This window comes from Juglans regia, chromosome 11 (genome assembly GCF_001411555.2).
Source record: "Juglans regia cultivar Chandler chromosome 11, Walnut 2.0, whole genome shotgun sequence".
NCBI classification, from domain to species: domain Eukaryota; kingdom Viridiplantae; phylum Streptophyta; class Magnoliopsida; order Fagales; family Juglandaceae; genus Juglans; species Juglans regia.
The window spans coordinates 272,078-295,988 of record NC_049911.1 but is presented as its reverse complement, the minus strand read 5'-3'; the positions used below and the strand labels follow the sequence as shown (position 1 = coordinate 295,988).

General features: G+C 38.6%; 1 protein-coding gene across 1 annotated transcript; it reads left to right on the top strand.

Annotated features, from left to right (window-relative positions):
* The first annotated feature begins 686 nt into the window (after positions 1-686).
* On the top strand, positions 687-23,819 carry LOC108983674 (exosome complex exonuclease RRP44 homolog A). The gene is made up of 24 exons (XM_035682750.1): positions 687-915; positions 1,039-1,176; positions 1,273-1,430; positions 1,870-1,925; positions 2,345-2,467; positions 2,645-2,775; positions 2,883-3,123; positions 3,980-4,133; positions 5,168-5,408; positions 5,553-5,709; positions 5,911-5,979; positions 7,437-7,562; positions 7,694-7,746; positions 10,371-10,477; positions 10,973-11,027; positions 11,136-11,235; positions 11,351-11,462; positions 12,036-12,156; positions 21,838-21,897; positions 21,985-22,090; positions 22,173-22,268; positions 22,722-22,803; positions 22,917-22,982; positions 23,450-23,819. Exons 1-24 carry the CDS (start codon positions 862-864, stop codon positions 23,646-23,648), a joined length of 2,805 nt encoding a protein of 934 aa, XP_035538643.1. The 5' UTR covers positions 687-861; the 3' UTR covers positions 23,649-23,819.
* Positions 23,820-23,911: the final 92 nt, after the last annotated feature.

The window sequence follows — 23,911 nt, the reverse complement described above, 5'->3', positions numbered from 1 at the left end:
ATATATATATAAATAAAATCATTATAATATATAAATAAAAAATAAAATCACTAAAATATATAAATAAAAAATATTTATCACTATTATATATAAATAAAAATAATATAATATAATATATAAATAAAAAAAATAAAATCACTATAATATTTATCACTATTATATATAACTATTCACAAATAAAATCACTATAATATATAAATAAAAAATAAAATCACTAAAATATATAAATAAAAAATAAAATCACTATAATATATAAATAAAAATAAAATCACTACAATATTTATCACTATTAAATTTAAATAAAAAATAAAATCATTATAATATTTACTATTATTATATATAAAAATAAAATAAAATCACTACAATATTTATTAATATTAAAAAATCATTATAATATTTATTATTAAAAATAAAATCACTATAATATTTATGGGACCCATACATTTTTCAACTATCTACCCAAAAGTCAACAACTCAACATATTTCACATATCCAAACAATTCAAAATACTTTCAATAGGACCCACAAACTCACTCCAATCTCTACTCATAACTATTCACAAACATTCTTAACACTTCTTAAATATTCTCACTACTCAAACGTACCCTCAGAGTAACGCTCGCTTAATTTTTTTGTTTTCCGTTCTTTTAAGATGATTAAAGTGAAAAAAATTATTTAAGGGGCAGCATAGAGAAGGCAATCCGCACAAGTCACAACAGCCAGCGTACGGGTGAGAGGTGATCGCGGCGGCAGCGAAGGCGAAGGCAGCAGCTGCCACAGGACTGGAGTAAGAAAAGCTTCTAACATAGGCAAGGACGTTAAGAGAAGACGAGAGAGTGAGGCCGAAGTGGTTCCGAAAAGATGTTGCACAGCAAGACATTCGTCAAGAAAACTAGAGGCGGCAAAGTGAACAAGGTCTATTTCCACTTTTATTCATCCACCAGTTCCAACTTACGCTCCTCTTTCTTCGTATTGATCCAATTAATTATTTTTTTTTCCTAATTTTATTGCGTTCTTTCTGGTTATTCTTCGTTTCAGCAAGTCAGAGAGCACTATCTCAGAGACGATATCTACTGTGGAGCTCCAATATGCAAAGTCTGTGATTCCTCCGCTGCTCGCTTGAGTCCTTCTGCTTCCACCATTCTCATTGTCGACACCAATGTGGTTCTCCATCAGGTAATTATCAGTTTCCACTTCCCATGGAGTTTTATCTGTTCTCTTTAACCACAAAGCCTTTTTGTTTGAGTTATTTTTCTAATTTTTTAATTGCAGATTGATTTGCTTGAGAACCCAGCAATTGATGATGTGGTCATGCTCTCAATCGTGTTGGAGGAGGTTAAGAACAAGAACATGGCGGTGTATAATAGAGTCAGAGCTCTCTGCAGCAATTCCATGAGACGATTCTTTGTGTTTGCCAACGAACACCATAAGTATGGTTCTTTTACTTCATCATTTTTTTTGTTGGCAATAGCTCATATTATGTCAAGCTTGCAATGGGAGGGGTTTGAACTTTGAATCGAATGTCTCGATTGACGTTTTAGTTTGTAGTGATAGCATATTCACACAGGTCAGTAGCATCTTTTTCAGTAGATGACCAAATGTCATCCTTTTGATTTTGGAGTATAGAGGCCTAGTAAAGTTGAAATATATTCAAGTCCTTCTGAGTTGCAAGAGGCCTATTGAACATTTTATTATTGTTTGTTTTTTTTCCTTTATGGTTATCTCGGTAGTTGCAATTCATTTATTAACTTCAATTGATTTCTCTGCGGTTTCTTTCAGGTTATCTTGATATTTTATGGCAATGCTTTTGTCTTTATTTATTGAGTTTTATGCATTATCTGATATTTGTTTGCATTTTTTTCTTTGCAGGGATACTTTTGTCAAGGAAATGAATAAAGAAAGTAAAAATGATCGTAATGACAGAGGTTTGCTATTTGCATGAATGCTGATTTCTGAGAATTTAAGATGTGCTCTGGGATTGTAGACATTGCTTTATATCAGTAAATTGCCTGTTTGTTTATACTCTTAAGGGAAGAAGACCCTCATGTGGATTTCAATAATAAAAGTTTCCTTTTCCATTCAATGGAAGTCCTTCAAAGTCGAAACTTTGGTTCACAAGAACAAAATCTCCCTCTTCCAAATAGCTAGTAGTTTCAGCGAACTATCTTCCTACATTCCTCTCTACTTCCTCTCCAAAAATGATGAATCTTAGGCTTTATAGCCTTTATTCATGCGCACATATCTACATGCATAATCACTTATTGGTAGCTAGGATGTTTGATTTGCTTCATCGAAGGAATTTTTCAATTTTTCCAAAATTTGACATTTTAAAGTCTCGGTTCAGCTATCCGGGTGGCTGCTCAGTGGTATCAGAATCATCTTGGTGGTGCAGCTCGGGTTTTACTTATAACTAATGATAGAGAGAATAAGAGGAAGGCTATTGAAGAGGGCATTTCTGCAGAGACAAGTAAGATATCTTTTGCTATAGTTCTGGAATCTCATAAACAGCACTGATGTCTAACTCGGGCATTGATTGAGAAGGAAAGGACGCTCTCTACGTGAAGCACTGTCATCATAGTGATTATGGTTATTTATCAATACTTCATGGACAGAGCTTATTGATAAACTTTTGTCATATTTTCAGTTGAGTCATATGTGAAATCATTGGATCAACCGAATTTGCTCGACCTGCTGGTCCAACCTGCATCAGAAGATGTCAACATGGAGGAAGTTGAAGATTTGAGACCGTCAAAGAGGAAAGTTATTTATGCAGAGGTTTGCTATTGAGTTTCCCTACCTTTTGTAGTTTCTGGGTTTGGTTAGTTATGAAATCAATGTAGATGTGAATTTAATAAATTTCTTGCTCACTGTCCTCTGTTCAGCATAAGCCAATGTCTGAGATTACTTCTGGTTTGCACCGTGGAATATACCATCAAGGAAAACTTCGTGTTAATCGCTATAATCCCTTTGAAGCTTATGTCGGGAGTGAGAGCATTGGTGATGAAATAATTATTTATGGGCGTGCAAACATGAATAGGGCCTTTGATGGTGACATTGTAGCGGTAGAACTTCTGCCTCAAGATCAGTGGTATGAAGAGAAGTCTCTATCCATAGCTGATGAAGGTATGTTAGCCATCATGCCTTTTGGCCTCCTAGAAGGTAGACACCTGTTGAACATATATGTTTTTGATCGGTAACACCTGTTGAACATATATTATTACATATTTGGTGCGTGTCTGTGCTATACGGCTTTAAAAATAGGTGATAAAGTGGCTGAATTGTGAACGATTTGGTGGATACTTCTTGCTTCTGTTTGATCGATTTCCCTCCTCTCTTGCTTTAGTGATTACCATTTCTTTTAGATTTCCAGTTTTTTAGAAGTTAAGGTTCATTCACTCAATGAAATTTCTATTTAAATTGCACAGTGAGTGGAACCTCGTGTGGCTATTCCAGTGTTGAAATAATAAGATTGATGCTAATGAATCATATATTACTGGCATGAAATAATCATGGAGTTGCAAAATGAAAATATATGCAATTATCTATTGCAAAGCTCTTGTTGGTTTGGGATTTGAATCTGTGAAGCTGGGGAATCTCTTTTCAAAGATGAAGAGAATAAGAACCAGTAAGAGCAACATCAAAAGGACAAGCAGGGGAAAATACAAAGGAGCCTATATTGTTTTTGGTGTCAAAGCCCTCAGAGAGTCTGAGTTATCCTTGACATATGTGCCCATACATCATGAAAGGTCCTCTACAAACATCTGGTGTGATGGTTGGGCTGCCCAACTATTGGACCCTCTAGTTGAGGACATAAGAGGTTGCCTCTACAACTTCCCTTTTCAAACAAGGGTTCTAGCTGAGACTAAATTAAATAGTTCCTCTCTTAATGATTCAGACTATCCGTCGTTTTTTTGGAGTATGCTTCACTCTCCTTCTCTCTTCCCTATACACTTAAAATAGTTCTTTTACCTCTGTGCAGAGGATGGGGAAGAAGATGTTCATCTTGTCCCAAACAGCGCTGATGATGCTCCCAGAACTACAAATGTTGTGCAAGGTTCTGCAGGAGACGCAAAAATTATGTCATCTCGTCCATCTGGCTTTGTTGTTGGTATTATAAAGCGGAATTGGCACGCGTAAGTTGACCTCTCATTCAGAGCCAATCCATGTCTACAAAATCATTGTTGATTATAGTACTGTATCACTAATTTTCTCGCTTTTGAGATCCTTCATTTAAAATTATGTGACAATTGTGGTGTGACCTTTCAGTGGCTTGTGTGGTAGTATGCACTGTAGGTGAGGATTGGCTCGCTGTAGTCCTATTGCCACCACTTTGCATCCATATATCTGCAATTTATAATTTGGTTAACCCCAAGGGGTTGGCCCAAGTGGTGAAGGCCCTAGTCTTGGGATATTACTCCCTTCAAGGTCCAAGGTTCAACACCTCATGGGTGCAAACAATCCTTTGGGACCACACCCCCTGTGAAAAACTAGCGATTTAATTAGTTCCGTGTAGGGAAACTTCCGAGGGTGCGGTGCATGGGACCGGGGTTTACTCTGTAGGAGTGGGTCCGAAGGGCCCTGCCTTGTATGTGCTCGACATCAAAACCAAAAAAAAAAAAATTTATAATTTGGTTATGTATTTATGGTCATGTTGTTCTGATCTGTTTTTAAATTCTTATTTTTGTGTAAGAATAAAGTGGGTATCTTTTTTTTTTTTTTTTTTATTCCCTTAGCTTTCTGGTGCTTTTTTTTAATATTCATTAATTCTGGAACTCCAAACCTGTGTTATCGTGTTTTGTCTCAATTTATCTTTGTCATGACTATTTTCTTTGGATGTGCCATCTTTCAATGCATGACATTCTACTATCACTGGTGTAGAGATTTGTCTGATTTAATATGTCCTTATATTCTCATTAAATACATGTCAGAGATTAAGCAGATGATACTTATAGCTTATCCGTCTTTGTGTTATTTGTGGCTAGATGCATTTTGGTCTTGTGTTTCATGGTGCAAATTTCCCCAAGTATTATGCTTGTGGGTCAATAAGTAACTTATATTTCCTTTTAGTACAATGATGTTTAATACTCTGGCTAGTATCAGTTTTCTTCCTGAACTTTTCTGGAAATGGGTTCAGTTGTCTGATGTGTAATTAAATAATCTTGTGCAGTTATTGTGGATCTTTGGAGCCAATGCCCTTGCCTGCAGGTAGTGGAGGTACAGCCCATGCCTTATTTGTCTCCAAAGATCGCAGGATTCCTAAGATTCGAATCCAAACTCGACAGCTTGAAAATCTTCTCGACAAGCGAATTATTGTGGTAGTTGATTCTTGGGACCACCTATCTCGATATCCTTCTGGCCACTATGTACGGACCATTGGAGAAATAGGCGATAGAGATACTGAAAGTGAGGTATGTAATCTTGATATCCACCTGGCCAGGACCATAGGAGAAATAGCTCGTAGAGATACGGAAAGTGAGGTGTGTGACATAGCCATGAACTAACCGATAAGGTTTAGATGAAACTAATGTCAGTTAGTTTTGTGGATGCCACAGGTAGTCTTGATAGAGAATGACATAAACTCAAGACCATTTTCTTCTCAAGTTCTGGCATGCTTGCCATCATTGCCGTGGTCAGTGTCTTCTGAAGATTTGGCAAATCCTATCCGGCAGGATTTGCGGCATTTGCGTGTCTTTAGTGTGGATCCTCCAGGTATGTGATCCATTGCTTACTTCTTTCTATTTTGTTTCCTCATATTCATGATCATCATCAATGTCATAATATTTTTCTTGTTCTTTGCCTTCTCTTTTTTGTATGTTATTTTTATTTATTTATGATATTTCTTGATGTTGGACAGATTTTGGTAGTTGATTAGATGTCAAATAACACACTGCATCCGTCTGGTTTGTGCAGGATGCAAGGATATTGATGATGCACTGCACTGTATAACTCTTCCAAATGGAAATTTTGAAGTTGGAGTTCGTATCCTTATAATCTGCTGACAATATCAATATAAATGGAATTTGTGGTTATTAAGGTTGGTTGTTCATTTAAAGGTATGCATGTTTTATGTTCCTATGAATAAATTCACGGGTTGCAAATGGGATATGTAAAAGCTTTTTATCTTTTTTATTGGCACCGGGTGTCTAGAACAAAGTCTCAACTAATCCTGCTGGTGTGCAGGCCCTTGGTAAGGAGTTTCCTACAAGTGCACCTCGGGTAATTCTAGTAGAAACTTCCCTAATCTGATTGGCCCCTAGAAATTGTTTGCACTCAAGGGTTTGAACCTTAAACCTGGAGGGAATCTGCTACCGAGACCAAGGCTCTTACCAAATTTTTTTTTTTGACAAGTAAAAGACTATCTTAATAAGAATAGGCATAGCCCAAGTACACAAGGAATATACAATAGGTAACACCTAGTTAGGAGGAAGAAATGGAAAACCAAAGAATGATTAGACTCTTACCAATTGAGCAGGTGAGAAATAATAGGTGTTTTGAAGACTGGGAGTGTTCCTTGGATGAGCTGAAGAGATTCTTTTTTAACACACTACTTTACTGGGCTTCAGTCATTATTTGTAATGGGGACAGGTTTCATAATTGTTTTTTGATATGAATGAAATAGGCATAGCCCGTGTACACAGGAAATATATAAAAGAACACATGTTTCATAATTTGCTTCTATCCATCATTAGTTCTTAGTGGTTATTAGGCGTATTCTGTGTATACCTCCTGCGTACTTGGACTATGCCGTTTTCTATTAATAAAGTTTTACTTTTACTTATAAAAAAAAATTATGCCAACCCGGGGTTATTTAAAAGCTTTTTATCTAGATAGCTAGGTTTTAGTACTGGCCCCGTTTGGATGTTGAGATGGTCTCAACCCATCTCAATCATCTCATCTCAACATCCAAACACCACTCAAATACAAACATTTTTCAATTTCAAAATTTTCATTTAATCATTACCTAATCATTTCAACTTTTTCAAACTTCTAAACAAAATACAAAAAACAATTCAATCATTTCAAATCCCAAAACAAAAATAATATTCTAAAATTATTTTAACTTTATAATTGTTTATTCAACTTTTTCTCTTATTTTTCAAAATCCCATAAAACATCTTAATTCAAACCATTTCACTACTATTCACATACTATTTCATATATTTCTCATCTCATCTCAACATCCAAACGAGACCTAGTGTTTCATCCATCACCTGGGATGATACAAGAATTTGCATATGGTATTGTTCATATTGATGTTGTGTCAGATCACAAATTATATGACCCTTCATATTTATCATGGTTATGGGTATTGGATCACATAGTATATTTATGTGAAGAGGCTTAATGGTGTTATTACTACTGTTTTCCTTGCAAATCTTCGTATTTTAAGTGTAAAACTGTAGCTGCAATGTTCATCTTTAATGACATTCAATTAGATATTGCTGATGTTACGAATTTTGTGCTCCCTGGCACCCCACTTGATGATGAGGCTACCCAAAGGGGCACATCTGTCTACCTTGTCGAACGACGGATTGACATGCTTCCAAAACCTTTGACAGAAGGTGAATTCTTTTCTACCTATTCTTATTCCTCTCATCTTATGAGTGCATTATGCAGTATGAAGTATTTCTCGGTCCTATGGTTGATTGTGGTTTTGCAGTAACACTCATTCAGCTTGAGTTTTATCTTGCAGACATATGTTCGCTTCGTGCAGATGTTGAAAGGCTAGCTTTCTCTGTTATTTGGGTATGTGCTACACCATTATTAATCATAATAAGACATGTGGCTGTTCTGATTTTGTTTCTTTGCAAAGGAATAAGCACTTCCTTCGAGACCTTATCTCTGCACCACATGTCATGCCAAAATGTGACTTTGGATCTGTCTCCCACCTTGAAAATAATGGACCTAAAAAAATTCTCCCCATTGTCAACGAATGTTACCCCTACTTTGAAACTCATTGACTAGATTAACACACCATCTACCCCACATGCTCCCATACTTAATTTCCCCCATTAAGTGCCATAGATCCTCCCTTCGCCATAACCATTTTAGTCCCTCAATGTTTGATTAAACACTCCAAGTTTTAATCCCTTATCCACTTGAAGAGATTGGAGCACATATTCTTGGCCAAAAGACTAGAGAGATGATATTTAGGTTCATCCTCTACACTACCCCATAGAAAAGCAAGTAGGTAAATTAGAGAGTGCACTCTTGATCAATGTGATCAAGAGCGCATGGCATATGGGTTGAGAAATTTAGAGCACGCTCTTGATAAAGATAGAGATGTTTCAGTCCCGCCAATCATATTTCCATTCCAGTGCATGGTTTGACAAGTTTAGTGCAGTGGTGTTGTCATATGGGTTTAGTTTTTTTCAGATATTCTGTCCCATATTAACTTAGCCTTGTATGATGCGCTGAAGGGGAGACTCAAATACTTCATCGGCAATGGCACCACCCTGTACTCGAGAGTAATTGCCAATACCCCCGTCTTCACATTACCAATCAGACTAATTCTAATTTGGCCAAGTTGACTATCAGCCCTGAAACAGCCTCAAAATGTAGAAATATGGATTGCAAATGGCCGAAATGTTCTGGATCACCCTCTTAGAATACAAACGTGTCATTTGTAAAGAGTAGGTGAGACACAAGCAGCTCATCCATGTTCCTTTGCCCCACTGTAAAACCGGATAAAAGTTCCCTATCCACCATTGCACACAAGAATCTACACACACGCACACACACACTGTCTTTGAATATAGTATTACACTTTCTAGGGGTAAGCGGTCCTCACCTAAAATACCATAATATGTATTTCTTTAGGAGTTTTGAGGAACTTTCGTTGGTCATACCTAGCTCCTAGGGTTTGGCTCAAGTGCTAATAGTCTTGGTATTGCTGGTATGCTCGTTTTAGATCTAAGGTTTGAGCCCTTGGGTGCAAAGAATTTCTAGGGGCTATCGTATTGGGGGAGTTCCCCCTTGAATTACCTGATATAGACTTGTGGGAAACTCCTTGCCGACATCATGTGCACCTGGGATTAAACAAAACTTTGTTCCCGGACACCTGGTATTAATTTTTTTGATAAGTAATAAAAAATTTTATTGACAAGTAAATAGACATAGCCAAAGTTCCCAGGAAGTATACAAGAGAAAACATTTAAATACAAGCTAGAAACTAGAATAGGCTAAAAGCTAATCATGAAGATTATCTCCATTCAATACATGAACCTTAGCCCAAATACACAAAGTACTAAAGAAAAACTCTCTAAGTTCTCCCATTGAGAGTTCTCTATCTTGAAAGCATCACCCTTTCCTTTCCAACCATAAGCACCACATCAAACATGAAGAAACCATCTTCCATATCACAACAATGCGATGACTCCCCTTAAAACCTTGCCAACATGCTAAAAGATCCACCACTTGCTTAGGCATCATCCAAGCAATAACGGTCCTACAAAAAATCTCATCCTACAAAGTCTTAGCCACCTCACAATGAAGAAATAAATGGTCAACAGATTCACCATCTTTCTTACACATGAAGCACCTATCCACAACAAATAATCCATGCTTTCTCAAATTATCTGTGGTCAACATTTTTCCAAAGGGACGCCAACCAACAGAAAAATGCAACATTCCTTTGGAGATTATTATTTAACAAAATAAAGGAATCAGCCACTTCAGCTTCTTGATCACTTGCAATTCTGAATAGAGAAAGATAAACATTCTTAAGAGCCGTATTCCCACACCAAATGTCATGCCAGGAACTAATCCTTGTCCCATCACCCACCTTGTATTTAAAATGATTGAAAAATCCCCCCCAACCAATCCGAATAGACTTCAACAAACCCACCCCATACACTTCTAACTTCTTTAGAACACCAACTACCCCACAACCTCCCGTATTTAACATCAATAATAATTCTCCAAAATGCATCCCTCTCAAGGTGACATCGCCATAGCCATTTCCCAAGTAAAGCTTTGTCAAAAAGCCTCAAATTTCAAATCCCCAAACCTCCACAAGAAACCTGTGACCAAACCTTGTTCCAACTTACCAAGAGAAACTTTCTTTCCTACCCATAACCGCCCCAACAGAAAATTCCTGATATTTCATGGTTTATAATTTATATACCGCCTAAAGAGCTGTTAGCTCCTAATTAATCTTTCTGTTGTTAAGTGTAGCTTTTATGCTCTCATATATAGATATCTTCCTCATATGACAATATGAAGACATGACATTCATTAGTAGAAATATCCATGCATATATCTTAATGCAAATGCATATGCACACACACCTGGAGCTGCTGATTAGGCTGACCATGTCTGAGATATCCTTTTGTTTTTGGTTTCATATTTATGTTTTGCCTAAATTTCAGGAAATGACATCTGAAGCAGAGATTATTTCGAAAAGATACACAAAAAGTGTGATAAAATCTTCTGCAGCAATGTCTTACATTGAAGCTCAGGCGAGGATGGATGATAGGTACTATTTTATTCCAATTTTGGCTGACTTCTGAAAAAGTCAAGTTATTTTTTGTTTGGAAAAGTGTACAATACTTTGTATCTATTCTTCTATTACAATGACGATGCATCTCTTTATTTAAGAAGCTAATTGAACCCCAAAAGCTCCTGATCCCTTAAAGTCTTTGTAATTGACTAAATTGCGCTTTGCTTATGATTCCGGTGTGGGCAACTCATTGCCTCATCATTAACGTCATTTTTAATTTTACCGAGCATTTATTTCATAATATTTACTTCTTTTAAATTGTTCAAAATACAAAGACACGAGTTGTGGTGGGTCCAAGCCATTGTTTTTACATGTATTTTCTCTTTTGCCTCTTGTTAGAGTGAAATTGCCTTTTATTGTCTTCTGTTATTTTTTAATGAATATAATACTATCTTATCTGCATTTCTAAGATTTTTTTTTTCTTTTTCTTTTAATATTGAAACTATTTGATTATTTTCATTTTATTTGCAGTCGATTGATGGATCCACTAACAACAGATTTGAGAAATATGAATACTTTAGCAAAGGTAATCATACTTCGGGGATTGCTTTGCTCACTTATTCGTAAGATAATAACTAACATACTCTTGGCTGTCTAGATTTCCCTCAAAAGTGTGCATGTTACTTGCCTGCAGATAATGAGGTTAAAGCGTATTGAGAGAGGGGCTTTAACTCTTGCTTCTGCAGAAGTCAAATTTCAAATTGACACTGAGACTCATGACCCCCTTGATATTGGTAGGTTATTTATTGATGGCTTAGTCCAATGGCCCATTGATTCTTTAGAAGCATGCAATATTTTTTCTATTATTTTCATCTAGTCTTTACAATAAATTGAATGTGATTTCTACAGGTATGTACCAGATTAGGGAAGCAAACCAAATGGTTGAGGAGTTTATGCTTGCTGCTAATGTTTCAGTGGCAGAAAAAATCCTTAAACATTTTCCTGTTATTTCACTTTTAAGGTAAATTGGTTTGTTTATATTGTCCTCTCTCTTTCCCTGGCCGCCCCTCCCTCCCTTCCTTCCCCTCCCTTTTTTCCTTCAGGAATGACCTCTTATGCTTGCCAGAGTACCATGAGGGTAAGTGCCTTCCCACTTTCCCTCTTACTCGCTGGGCATCTAGACCCCTGTTAGTTTTGACTTGAAAGTTCATTGAGATTTTTTTTTTATTATTTAGTATGTGCTGCAAATGCATAAAACAGGAAGGCATTCATGATTTTTTTTTCTATGTATATTGCTGAGACATTACAAATAAAATAGAGAAAAGGGTTGCAAGCTAGTAACACGATTTAAAAATTTTGGCTTGGAAACTGGTGGTGAACTTATTTACAGATTTATATTTCTGGTAGGTAAACCTTGCTAGTTATTTCTATAAGAAGCATAAGCACTAATTTGATGTAACCGAGAAGTACAGCTTTCAAACGCTACCTGTAGACATCCTTTTGGCCAATTCTTGATTTTGTGGCAGGATAAAGTCATTACTGTTTACAAACTGTGCCAAACTCGTCTCTTTTTGACAATTGGTTGTGTGAGCAGGCGACATCCTAGTCCAACCAGGGAAATGCTTGAACCTTTGCTGCGTACGGCTGCTGCTGTTGGTCTCAACTTGGATGTCTCTTCATCAAAGGCATTGGCTGATTCACTTGACCATGCTGTGGTTAGTTTGTGTTTCGGTTATTTAAACTATGCATTATTCGTATGGCTTTGGATTATGAAGTTCGGTCATTTAATTCTTGCTAAATGTACCACATTAAGCACAGAAGGATCATCATCCAAAATTCTGAATTTCTGTGACCCACTCAAACCCAAGAGTGCTAAATAACATTGCCATAAGCTCCTTGCCAACTCACCATTTAGCAAAAGATGATCACATTTTCTCCATTTTGCTTTCACATACAACACCATTTCAATACAACAATGTGCATTTTCTTGGAATGTGAGGGGGCTGCATGATCCTAATAAGCGGCTCCAAGTTAGAAATTTACTTTGCCAGTAGAAAGGGGACATCATATGTTTACAAGAGACTAAATTGGAAGTTATTACTAGACAAGTAATTCGCAGTTTATGGAGAGGACAACATATTGGGTGGTCCTACCTACCATCAAAAGGTGCTTCCGGGGGTGTTCTAATTATGTTTGACACAAGGGTGGTGGAAAGGGCGGAAGAGTGTGTGGGGGATTTCTCGGTGTCTTGTTCTTTTGTCAACTTAGAAGACGACTTTAAGTGGGCTTTTGCTGGGGTTTATGGCCCTAATCTTGATTCAGAGAGAAGATTCTTGTGGGAAGAACTGGCGGGAATCATCAGTTGGTGGGAGCTACCGAGTTGCATAGGGGGTGACTTTAATACTTCTCGTTTTCCAAGTGAGAGGTCGGGATCTTCTCGTATCACTTCAGCCATGAGAGATTTCTCTGATTTTATTTCAGAACAAGAGCTCATGGACATTCCACTTTCAGGAGGCACTTTTACCTGGTCCAACAACCGTGATTGCCCATCATGGTCGAGGATCGATAGATTTTTGCTAACACCCGATTGGGAGTCACACTTTCCGGATGTGGCTCAAAGAAGATTACCCCGTTTATGTTCTGATCACTTCCCTATTATTTTAGATTGTGGAGGCATCAATGGGGGTAGAAGATATTTTAAATTTGAACATATGTGGCTTAAAACTGACGGTTTTGTAGACAGGGTTAGACAATGGTGGACTTCCTATCGTTTCCAAGGCTCTCCAAGTTTTATTATGGTTAAAAAGTTGAAAGCGCTGAAACAGGACCTGAAGCAGTGGAATGAACAAGTTTTTGGCAATGTGCTTCAGCAAAAGCGCTCTCTTTTAGAGGAATTACAGGACTTGGAAGGTGAGGAGGAGGCCAGATCCCTTTCTGATCCTGACAAAATCCGTAAGAACAAGGTAGTTGCTGATCTTGAAAGGGTTACTTTGATGGAAGAGATTTCATGGAGACAGAAATCAAGGGTACTCTGGCTTAAGGAGGGGGACAAATGCACGAAATTCTTCCACAGGATGGCTAACTCTCACAGGAGGAATAATGCTATTGATACACTGATGGTAGATGGGGCAACTTCTTCGGATCAGACGGTTATCAAAAACCACATTCAACAATACTACCAACAATTATTATCAGAAGAGCATAATTGGAGACCGAGAGTGGATGGGTTGACTTTTAATATTCTAGATCAGCACAGTGCAGGGTGGTTAGAAAGGCCTTTTACAGAAGAGGAAGTGGGCAATGTTATCAGAAGTATGTCAAGTGATAAGGCTCCCGGTCCGGACGGTTTTACCCTGGGTTTTTTTCAAGCCTGTTGGGAGGTGGTCAAGGAAGATCTTATGCAAGTCTTTCTTGAATTTCATTCTAATGCTAGTTTTGAAAAGAGCCTAAATGCCACCTTTTTAGCCCTCATTCCTAAAAAGGTGGGATCTAGGAATGTGAGGGACTATCGCCCCATTAGCCTCGTGAACGGGATGTACAAGATTCTTTCCAAAGTGTTAGCAAATAGACTAAGCTCGGTGGTGGAAAAATTAATCTCGAAGCCGCAAAATGCGTTTGTCAAAGGTAGACAAATCCTTGACTCGGTTCTTATTGCAAATGAAGTATTGGATGGTCGGCTTAAGTCTAGAGAGCCTGGGCTACTTTGCAAGCTAGACATGGAGAAAGCTTATGATCATGTCAACTGGAAGTTCATTCTTTATTTACTTGAAAGATGTGGTTTTGGGGGGAAATGGCAGAAATGGATAGAATTTTGTATCACTTCAGCTCGTTTCTCCATCTTGGTAAATGGCTCTCCGGTGGGTTTCTTCAACTCCTCTCGGGGCCTGAGACAGGGAGATCCGCTCTCCCCTCTACTTTTTTTATTTGTCATGGAAGCTCTCAGTAAGATGATTGAGGGGATGGTGGATGATGGGTTGCTCCAAGGTTTTTCGGTAGGGAATGGTGTTCTTAACATTTCTCATTTGTTATTTGCTGATGACACACTTATTTTTTGTGGTGCACACCTCGGTCAAGTCCAAGACTTGAGGGCGTTACTCCTTTGCTTTGCGGTAGTGTTAGGATTGAGCATTAACCTCGCTAAGTCGGAAATAGTGCCAGTGGGGGTCGTCCCCGATGTGGAAAGTTTTGCTTCTACCTTGGGTTGTAAGATATCTTCTTTTCCTATGAAGTATCTTGGTTTACCGTTGGGTGCCTCTTTTAAATCTGAAAGGATTTGGAATGATGTAGTCGAAAGGGTGGAGCATAGATTGGCTGCTTGGAAGAGGCTTTACTTGTCGAAAGGTGGTAGGTTGACTTTGATTAAAAGCACTCTCTCTAACTTACCCACCTATTTCTTGTCTCTGTTCCCGCTTCCTACAAAGGTGGCTAATAGAATTGAGAAGTTACAAAGGGATTTTTTATGGAGCGGTTTGGGGGAAGAGTTCAAATTCCACCTGGTTAATTGGTCTACAGTTTGTACCCCAATTTCTGGGGGAGGTTTGGGGATTCGCCACTTGCTGAAATTCAATCAAGCCCTCTTGAGTAAGTGGTTGTGGAGGTACCAAAATGAAAGGGAGGCTTTTTGGAGGGAGGTCATAGTTTCTCAGTTTGGGGAAGCTTGGGGAGGATGGTGTTCGAATGAGGTTCGAGGCACTTATGGAGTGGGTTTATGGAAAAACATTAGGAGTTTTTGGGGGACATTCCGTGAACAGGAACATTTTGTTGTAGGCGATGGTTCGCGTATCCGTTTTTGGTTTGATATATGGTGTGGTAACCATTATCTACGAGATACTTTTCCTACCATCTTTGCGCTTGCAAGAGATAAGGAGGCATCGATTGCCTTTCTTTATTCTTCAGCAAATGACACCTCTCAATGGAATATTGACTTCATTAGGGCAGCCCATGACTGGGAATTGGAGTCTTTTACGGAGTTTTTTGCGGCTTTATATTCTGTAAGTATTCCAGGAGGCTCCGGTGATAAGTTGTATTGGAATCTTTCTAAGAAATGTATCTTCTCGGTTAGTTCCTTTTATCAAAAGCTTACGAACCCCGGTTTGTCTATATTTCCGTGGAAGAGTATATGGAAGACGAAAGCTCCTTCAAAAGCAGCCTTCTTTGTCTGGACAGCGTCTTTGGACAAGATTCTTACCATTGATAATTTGAGGAAACGACGGGTCATTATTCTAGATTGGTGTTGTATGTGTAAGAAGCAGGGGGAGTCTGTCGATCATTTGCTTTTACACTGTGAGGTGGCTAAGGCTGTATGGGATGATGTTTTCTTAAGAGTCGGACTGTCTTGGGTTATGCCTTGGAGATTGGTGGATTTCCTCGCTAGCTGGACAGGACTACACGGAGATTTTCAGGTAGCGGCAATTTGGAGATTGGTACCAATATGCCTGTGTTGGTGCATTTGGAGGGAGAGAAATGCTAGATGTTTTGATGATCAAGAGAGAACTAGGGACGAGCTTAAAGTTTTCTTTTTTAAGACATTGTTCCTATGGGCGGGGGCTATAGTTTGTAACGGACGTAGTGTCCATGATCTCCTTCTTTCTATTGTTTCTTCTAGCTAGGTGTGTTTTCATGTATACTTCCTGTGTACCTGGGCTATGCCTATTTTTATGAATATATTATCTTTGATTATCGATCAAAAAAAAAATTTTCTTCAAATATTAGATTTTAAGGATTTTGCCCCTTATCTTCTTGGTAGTTGTGTTATGTATATAATTTAGGTCTTTCTATATTTAGAGTGTATAGCAGAAAAATAGACTAAATAGACTTAACGTGTATAGACACTTAACATGTATAGACACTTAGCGTGTATAGACACTTAACGTATTACAGAGAAATCGGCAGGCGGCAGGCTAGAATTACGCTGAAATATCTAGCAAACATTGTAACTCTTTTCTATAAATAATGAAGGAAACCTAAAGGAAGAGGCATTCAGACCAATATTGACATGGTATCAGAGCCACTTACTCTGATTTCAGTCTCTGTAGTCTTAATCTTGGGTGTGCGATTTACATCGCTATTTGTGAGAAATTTTTGAGTTGGGCTCTTCAATTTCTGGGCAAATTTTCTTTCGGCAATAGCTTCTTGTGGTTGTGTCGGCACCTTCTGCTTTCAGAGAAGTCTCTTGTGGCTTTGTGTGGTGATTTCGCCACTTTCTGAATTGATTGGTGCCTATCGGCACTTTCTGTGAGAAAAGTGGAGATTTCGGCACTTTCTGAGTTGCTTTCTCAGAAAAGTGTTTTCTCATTCACTTGTTTTCTCATTCTCGGCACTTTCTACGCTCAAATTCTGAGTTGTTTCTGGGTTGCATTTTGGTTGCTTCTCTGAGGATTGCATCTCGCGTGGGTTTATCTCTTCTGGGCAGAAGTGAGTCATTTTGGTTGCTGGGTTTCTGCTGGGTTTCTCTTCGGCACTTTCTGAATTGCTGGGTTTCTGAGTCATTTTGGTTGGCTTTCGAGAAGGAGCAGTGTTGTTTCTCAGGGCATTTTTTTTTCGTGGGAAGTAAACGTCATTTTTTTCTCTGTTTCTGGGCAATTTTTGTATTGCTGTGGGTCATCCTTTTCATCAAATCGTGGGCCATTGTTTTTCGTGGGCCGTGGGCCATTAGTTTATCTTGATTTATTTTTAAGTGAGCAATAGCATTTCGTGGGCTATTTTTTTTTGGGTTGCCGTGGGCCATTGATTTTGACACAAAGACTTGATAGTTCTGCTAGTTGATTTTCGTGAGACATTTTGTAGTGGGATTTACTTTTTGGGTTCGTTTTACTGCTTATTTGATCATGTCTATTGAGAATACTATTATTCGCTTTACTGGGAAGAATTTTCCTACATGGAAATTTCAGTTTAAAATGTTTTTAAAAGGAAAAGAATTATCAAATCATATTGATAATTCTGCTAATATTCCCACTGATGAAAAAGAATTTGCTAAATGGGAGGTAAATGATGCTAAGGTAATCTCTTGGTTATTGGGGACGATTGAGTCTCACCTTGTGACCAATCTTCGCTGTTTTACTAAAGCTCAGGCTATGTGGGATTATCTTCACCGTATTTACCACCAAGATCATAGTGCTCGGAAATTCCAATTAGAATTGGAAATTAGTAATTATAGTCAAGGCAATTTACCTATCGCACAATTTCATTCGGGTTTTATTAACCTTTGGAGTGAGTATTCTGCCATTGCTCATGCTAAGGTTCCAATTACAGCCCTCGCAGCTCTTCAAACAGTTCATGCTGAGAGTCAACGTGATCAGTTTTTAATGAAGCTTCGACCCGAATTTGAGCCTGTTCGTGCTGGTTTATTGAACCGTGATCCGGTTCCTTCTCTGGATATTTGTTTGGGAGATTTGCTGCGTGAAGAACAACGATTATCAACTCAGATGGGAATGACTTCTGAAAATGCTTTTTCTGAGACTGTGAATGTAGCCTATGCAGCACAAGGGAGAGGGAGGAATAAGTTGCAGTGTTTCAGTTGCAAGGAATTTGGTCATATTGCTCGCAACTGTTCTAAGAAAGTTTGTAACTACTGCAAGAAAGAGGGCCATATCATCAAAGACTGTCGAATACGGCCTCAAAATCGCCAATCCCAAGCTTTTCAGGCTACTGTTCAGTCCTCTGCTTCTTCTTCTGCGCTGCCTACTGTAAGCTCTGATTCATCTGTTCTCACCCCAGCAATGGTCCAACAGATGATTGTGTCTGCTTTTATGGCCTTAGGCCTGCAAGGTACAAGTACTAACTCAACTTCTTGGTTTGTTGATTCGGGCGCTTCTAATCATATGACTGGTAATATGACGAATCTCCATGGTGTTCGTAAGTATAAAGGCACGCAAAATATTCAGATCGCTAATGGCAGTACTATTCCCATTACTGCTATTGGTAATTTGGGCTCTTCATTTCGGGATATTTTTGTCTCTCCTGGATTGTCTACCAATTTGATTTCTGTTGGACATTTGGTAGATAATAATTGTGATGTTCACTTTTCTCGTGGTGGTTGTCTTGTCCAGGATCAGGTGTTGGGGACGGTGATCGCGAAGGGGCCTAAAGTAGGACGCTTATTTCCATTACAGCTTTCTATTCCTAATGTTGTTTCTCTTGCTTGTACGGCTACTGCAAATACTAATGAAGTCTGGCATAAGAAATTAGGTCATCCTAATTCTGTTGTCTTGACTCATCTTATGAAACATGGTCTGTTGGGCAATAAAGATTCATTTTCTTCTTCTCCTACATCTTTTGATTGTGCTACTTGTTGTCTTGGTAAAAGTAAAACTTTACCTTTTCCTGCGCATGGTAGTCGTGCTTCTGACTATTTTCAGATTGTACATACTGACGTTTAGGGTGTGAGTCCTGTTATTTCTCATGGTCAGTATCGTTATTTTGTGACGTTTATCGATGATTATAGTCGATTCACCTGGATATATTTTCTTCGTTCTAAAGCTGACGTATTTTCTGTCTTTCAAAAATTTGTTGCACTTATTGAGACACAGTTCAATACTTGTATCAAAACTTTACGCTCCGACTCAGGGGGGGAGTACATGTCTCATTCTTTTCAAACTTTTCTTCAGCAAAAAGGGATCATTTCTCAGCGTTCTTGTCCTTATACTCCTCAACAAAATGGAGTCGTTGAGCGTAAGAATCGTCATCTCTTAGATGTCACCCGTACTTTGTTGATTGACTCTTCTGTACCTTCTAAGTTCTGGGTAGAAGCTTTATCTACTGCTGTTTATTTGATCAATCGTTTGCCTAATGCTACTCTGGATTATGATTCTCCCTATTTTCGATTATTTGGCATATCTCCTAAGTATCAATCATTTCATACCTTTGGGTGTGTTTGTTTTGTTCATCTGCCACCTGTTGAGCGTCACAAGCTTGCTGCACAGTCTGTCACATGTGCCTTTATGGGATATAGTCCTACTCAGAAAGGATTTGTTTGTTATGATGCTCATGCAAATAAATCCCGAATCTCACGGAATGTGATTTTCTTTGAAAATCAATATTTCTTTCAATCTCAGGTTATTTCTGATCCTCCTATTACTCTCCTTCCCGCTTTTGATGATGTGTCTTCTTCTATTAAACGTTTTCAACCAGGTATGATGTATCATCGACGTCTTCCCCCTTCTTCAACGCCCCTTCCAGACATTGATCCATCATCTGATTCTGCAGTTCCTATACCTAGGCACTCCACCCGAGCTACACATCCACCAGATAGGTATGGTTTTCCTCACATCTCCCTTACTGCCACTCTCGACACTATTTCTATTCCTCACTCTTATACCCAGGCATCCACCCAAGCATGTTGGCAACATGCCATGCAAGAGGAAATCCAAGCTCTTCAAGATAATCACACTTGGGACCTTATAATTTGTCCCTCAGATGTCAAACCTATTGGTTGTAAATGGGTGTACTCAGTCAAGTTTCGAGCTAATGGCTCACTGGATAGATATAAGGCCTGTCTCGTGGTTCTTGGAAACAGACAGGAGTATGGTATTGATTATGAAGAGACATTTGCACCTGTTGCCAAAATGACTACTGTGCGGACTATCTTGGCACTTGCTACGTCGCAAGGGTGGTCTCTCATGCAGATGGATGTGAAGAATGCTTTTCTACATGGGGATTTGAAGGAAGAAATCTATATGTCCCCACCTCCTGGCATGTTTGCTACACCCTCCTCAGAGGTTTGTCGGCTACGCCGATCCTTGTATGGACTGAAACAGGCTTCTCGTGCATGGTTTGATAAATTTCGCTCTAACCTCCTTGATTTTCATTTTACTCAAAGCCAGTTCGATTCCTCTCTTTTTCTTTGCAAGACTTCTGTAGGAATTGTATTGCTTCTCATATATGTCGATGACATTGTGATTACTGGCTCAGATACTGAGTTAATTAAGCAATTACAACAGCATCTCAAGGCCTCCTTTCACATGAAAGATCTTGGTCCCCTGCAATACTTTCTTGGCCTTGAAGTGCAGTTTACTCCAACTGGTACGTTGTTACACCAGCACAAATACACGCAGGATGTTATTTCATTGGGAGGTCTCCAATCGAGTAACTCTGTTTTTACTCCCTTGGAAGTAAATCTTAAGCTTCGTCAAGAAGAAGGAGAGTTTCTATCAGATCCATCGTTGTATTGGCAGCTTGTTGGGAGTTTGAACTATTTGACGATTACTCGTCCTGATATTTCTTTTGCTGTGCAGCAAGTCAGTCAATTTATGCAGGCCCCCCGACATCTTCATTTAGCCGCTGTCCGCCGTATTCTTCGATATCTGAAGGGCACCTCTACATGCGGGTTGTTTTTTCATAAAGAATCTTCCTTACAGTTAGTGGGATATAGTGATGCTGATTGGGCCGAATGTGCAGATACTCGTCGCTCTGTTACCGGCTGGTGCATGTTCTTAGGCAATGCACTCATTTCTTGGAAAAGTAAGAAGCAAGACAGAGTTTCCAAGTCCTCTACTGAGTCTGAGTATCGTTCCATGTCTTCCGCATGCTCTGAGATCACATGGCTTCGTGGGTTATTAGGTGAACTTGGTTTTCCACAGCTGCATCCCACTCCTCTTCATGCTGATAATACCAGTGCTATTCAAATCGCCGCTAATCCTGTCTTCCATGAGCGCACAAAACACATCGAAGTCGATTGTCATTCTATACGTGAATCTTTTGACAAACATGTGATTACTCTCCCTCACATTTCCACTGAACATCAAACTGCAGACATATTCACTAAAGCTCTTTCTCGGCACCGGCATCAGTTCTTGGTTGACAAATTGATGCTTCTTGATCCACTAGCATCAATTTGAGGGGGGATGTTATGTATATAATTTAGGTCTTTCTATATTTAGAGTGTATAGCAGAAAATAGACTAAATAGACTTAACGTGTATAGACACTTAGCGTGTATAGACACTTAACGTATTACAGAGAAATCGGCAGGCGGCAGGCTAGAATTACGCTGAAATATCTAGCAAACATTGTAACTCTTTTCTATAAATAATGAAGGAAACCTAAAGGAAGAGGCATTCAGACCAATATTGACAAGTTGGCCCATCATTTTGTATACTTTCTGTGTGCTTGGTTTGCACCCCTCTGCACGCCTTCAATAAAATTTGCAGTGCTCATGTTAAAAAAAAAAAGGAAATAAAATAAAGCCTTATATTTTGCTGAAGTTTCATAGATTTCTCATTTATTGGCTGCTGTATGTTGTGTGATCTGCAGTTTTTTAATTTTTGTTTTATACTATTTACAAGCATTGGCATGTCTTTCTGACTATGTTTAAAGAGACATCATCAGATCTCTCTCTCTCTCTCTCTCACACACACACACACACACACACATTTTCTGAGAAAATTAAGTGCTGTCCAGGGTGATGATCCATACTTCAACAAGTTGATCAGGATATTGGCAACCAGATGCATGACACAGGTAACTCACCTGAATAGTTGAGTGAATTCAGAATTATTTTTTCACAGAAATTCATTAGATCTTTTTTCCTTTGGGTTACAAATTTAGGCAGTTTATTTCTGTAGCGGGGATCTCAGCCCTCAAGAATATCATCATTATGGGCTTGCAGCACCTCTGTATACACATTTTACTTCACCTATAAGGAGATATGCAGGTTAGTGTCAATTTTTATCATGTGGTGATTACTCAGTGAACATTATACTCTAAATTGAGTTTGGAACTTACCTTTCTTTCAGATGTCATTGTACACCGATTGCTTGCTGCATCTTTAGAGATACAAAAGCTTCCATCAATATTCCAGGACCAACCGCAACTTACTAGTATTGCTGACAGTATGGAACTCTTCCCTGTTAAAACTTTGTTGCCTCTATTTTTTTTGGCCGAATTGTTACCTTTCTATATGACTCTTCAAAAATTCTTTCTATTAGTTATGCTGCTGATGCTGGATAATTATGCATGATGGAAGAACAAATTGTTTGTTGTACATATTGATGCATACATTGTTATTTTTTTGTTTGAATTAACTTAAAGTGCATGTACTCCCACTTCCTGTTCTTTTGTGCCACGGTGAGAAATTTTGACATCGTTATTCCATCTACCATGTCTTCTATTTCAAAATGCGTAGATGTGTACTTGTATGGAATGTATTTGCCTTTTGAGGTTCACTCGGTTAGTTTTATCTCCCAATTTCCCCTTTTCTAGTATAGAATTCCTCCATATTGTTTGAACGAGGCCAATGCATTGGCTGATCTTTGAGAATGCTGCTTTTTGTAATTTGTTTCCAGATTTAAATTATCGGCATAGAAATGCCCAGATGGCGAGTAGGGCCTCAGTAGAGCTACATACTCTCATCTACTTCAGAAAACGGTATATAGCATGGGCTCTCTCTCTCTTTCTCTCTCTCTATTCCCCCCCTCTCCCCCGCCCCCCAAACATTATTCTAGAACACATGAAAATGTAATCTGTGTTTGCTCATGTAGGCCCACAGACACGGAGGCCAGAATAGTGAAGATAAGAGCCAATGGCTTTATTGTGTTTGTGCCCAAGTATGGTTCTAACTGCTCTCTACTTCCTCTCTCTCTCTCTCTCTCTCTGGGCATTTACCATTATGTAAATTCTTGCTTCATGATGCTGCTTTTGCTTGGTCATATTCATTGAAAAGAGAAGGGGAGGAAGAGTCAAAAGGAAAGAATGAAAAAACAAAGGTTAAAAAGCATTGGTGTAACTTGACTAGATAAATAACTCCAAAATAACAGCTTTCTAGGTAATCCTGGAGTACAATTCACCTATTCCCTGGGTATTAAGTTAACATGTTTCTTGGAAGAAAAGGGGCAGAGGGTTGGGGGAAGGGATTTAAATTTCAAAGGTTTTGTTTGGATGGCAGGATTTGGGGAGGAGGATTTGAATTTGGGTCTTTATAATCCAAACCCTCTGCTTGGATCAGATTTGAAATCGAGGTTTTTTCTTCTTGTTCTTTATTCTTTAGCTGTTTTTTTTTTTTGGTTTTGCCCAGGTATGGTATAGAAGGTCCTGTGCACTTGGCACCGAGAAGCGAGAAGGGTAGTGGAGAATGGTTTGTAGATGAGCAACAACAGAAGATTAAAAAGATGGATGGTAGCCTTTCTTTTAGTGTTCTGCAGACAATAAGAATTCACATGGAGGTTGTGGAGCCACAACCCAATCGTCCAAAACTCCAGCTCACCCTTATTTAGATGAGCCCGCGGCATGTTACATTGTAACTCATTAACAGTGTTTTATGGAACTATAAGTGATGTTTCATTTGAAACATTGAGGGTGGAGCACAATGGACTAGGGAGGAATGTAGTACTATTGTAATATAGCTCGATTTGATTTATTTGAATTTTGCGTCTTCCTGTTTTCAAGTGTGCATTTGATGAATATTCTGATAAAGTGAAAGTGTTGGTCAAGTGATATCATTGTGCTAAAGTGCGGGGTAATAATACGAACATCTTGA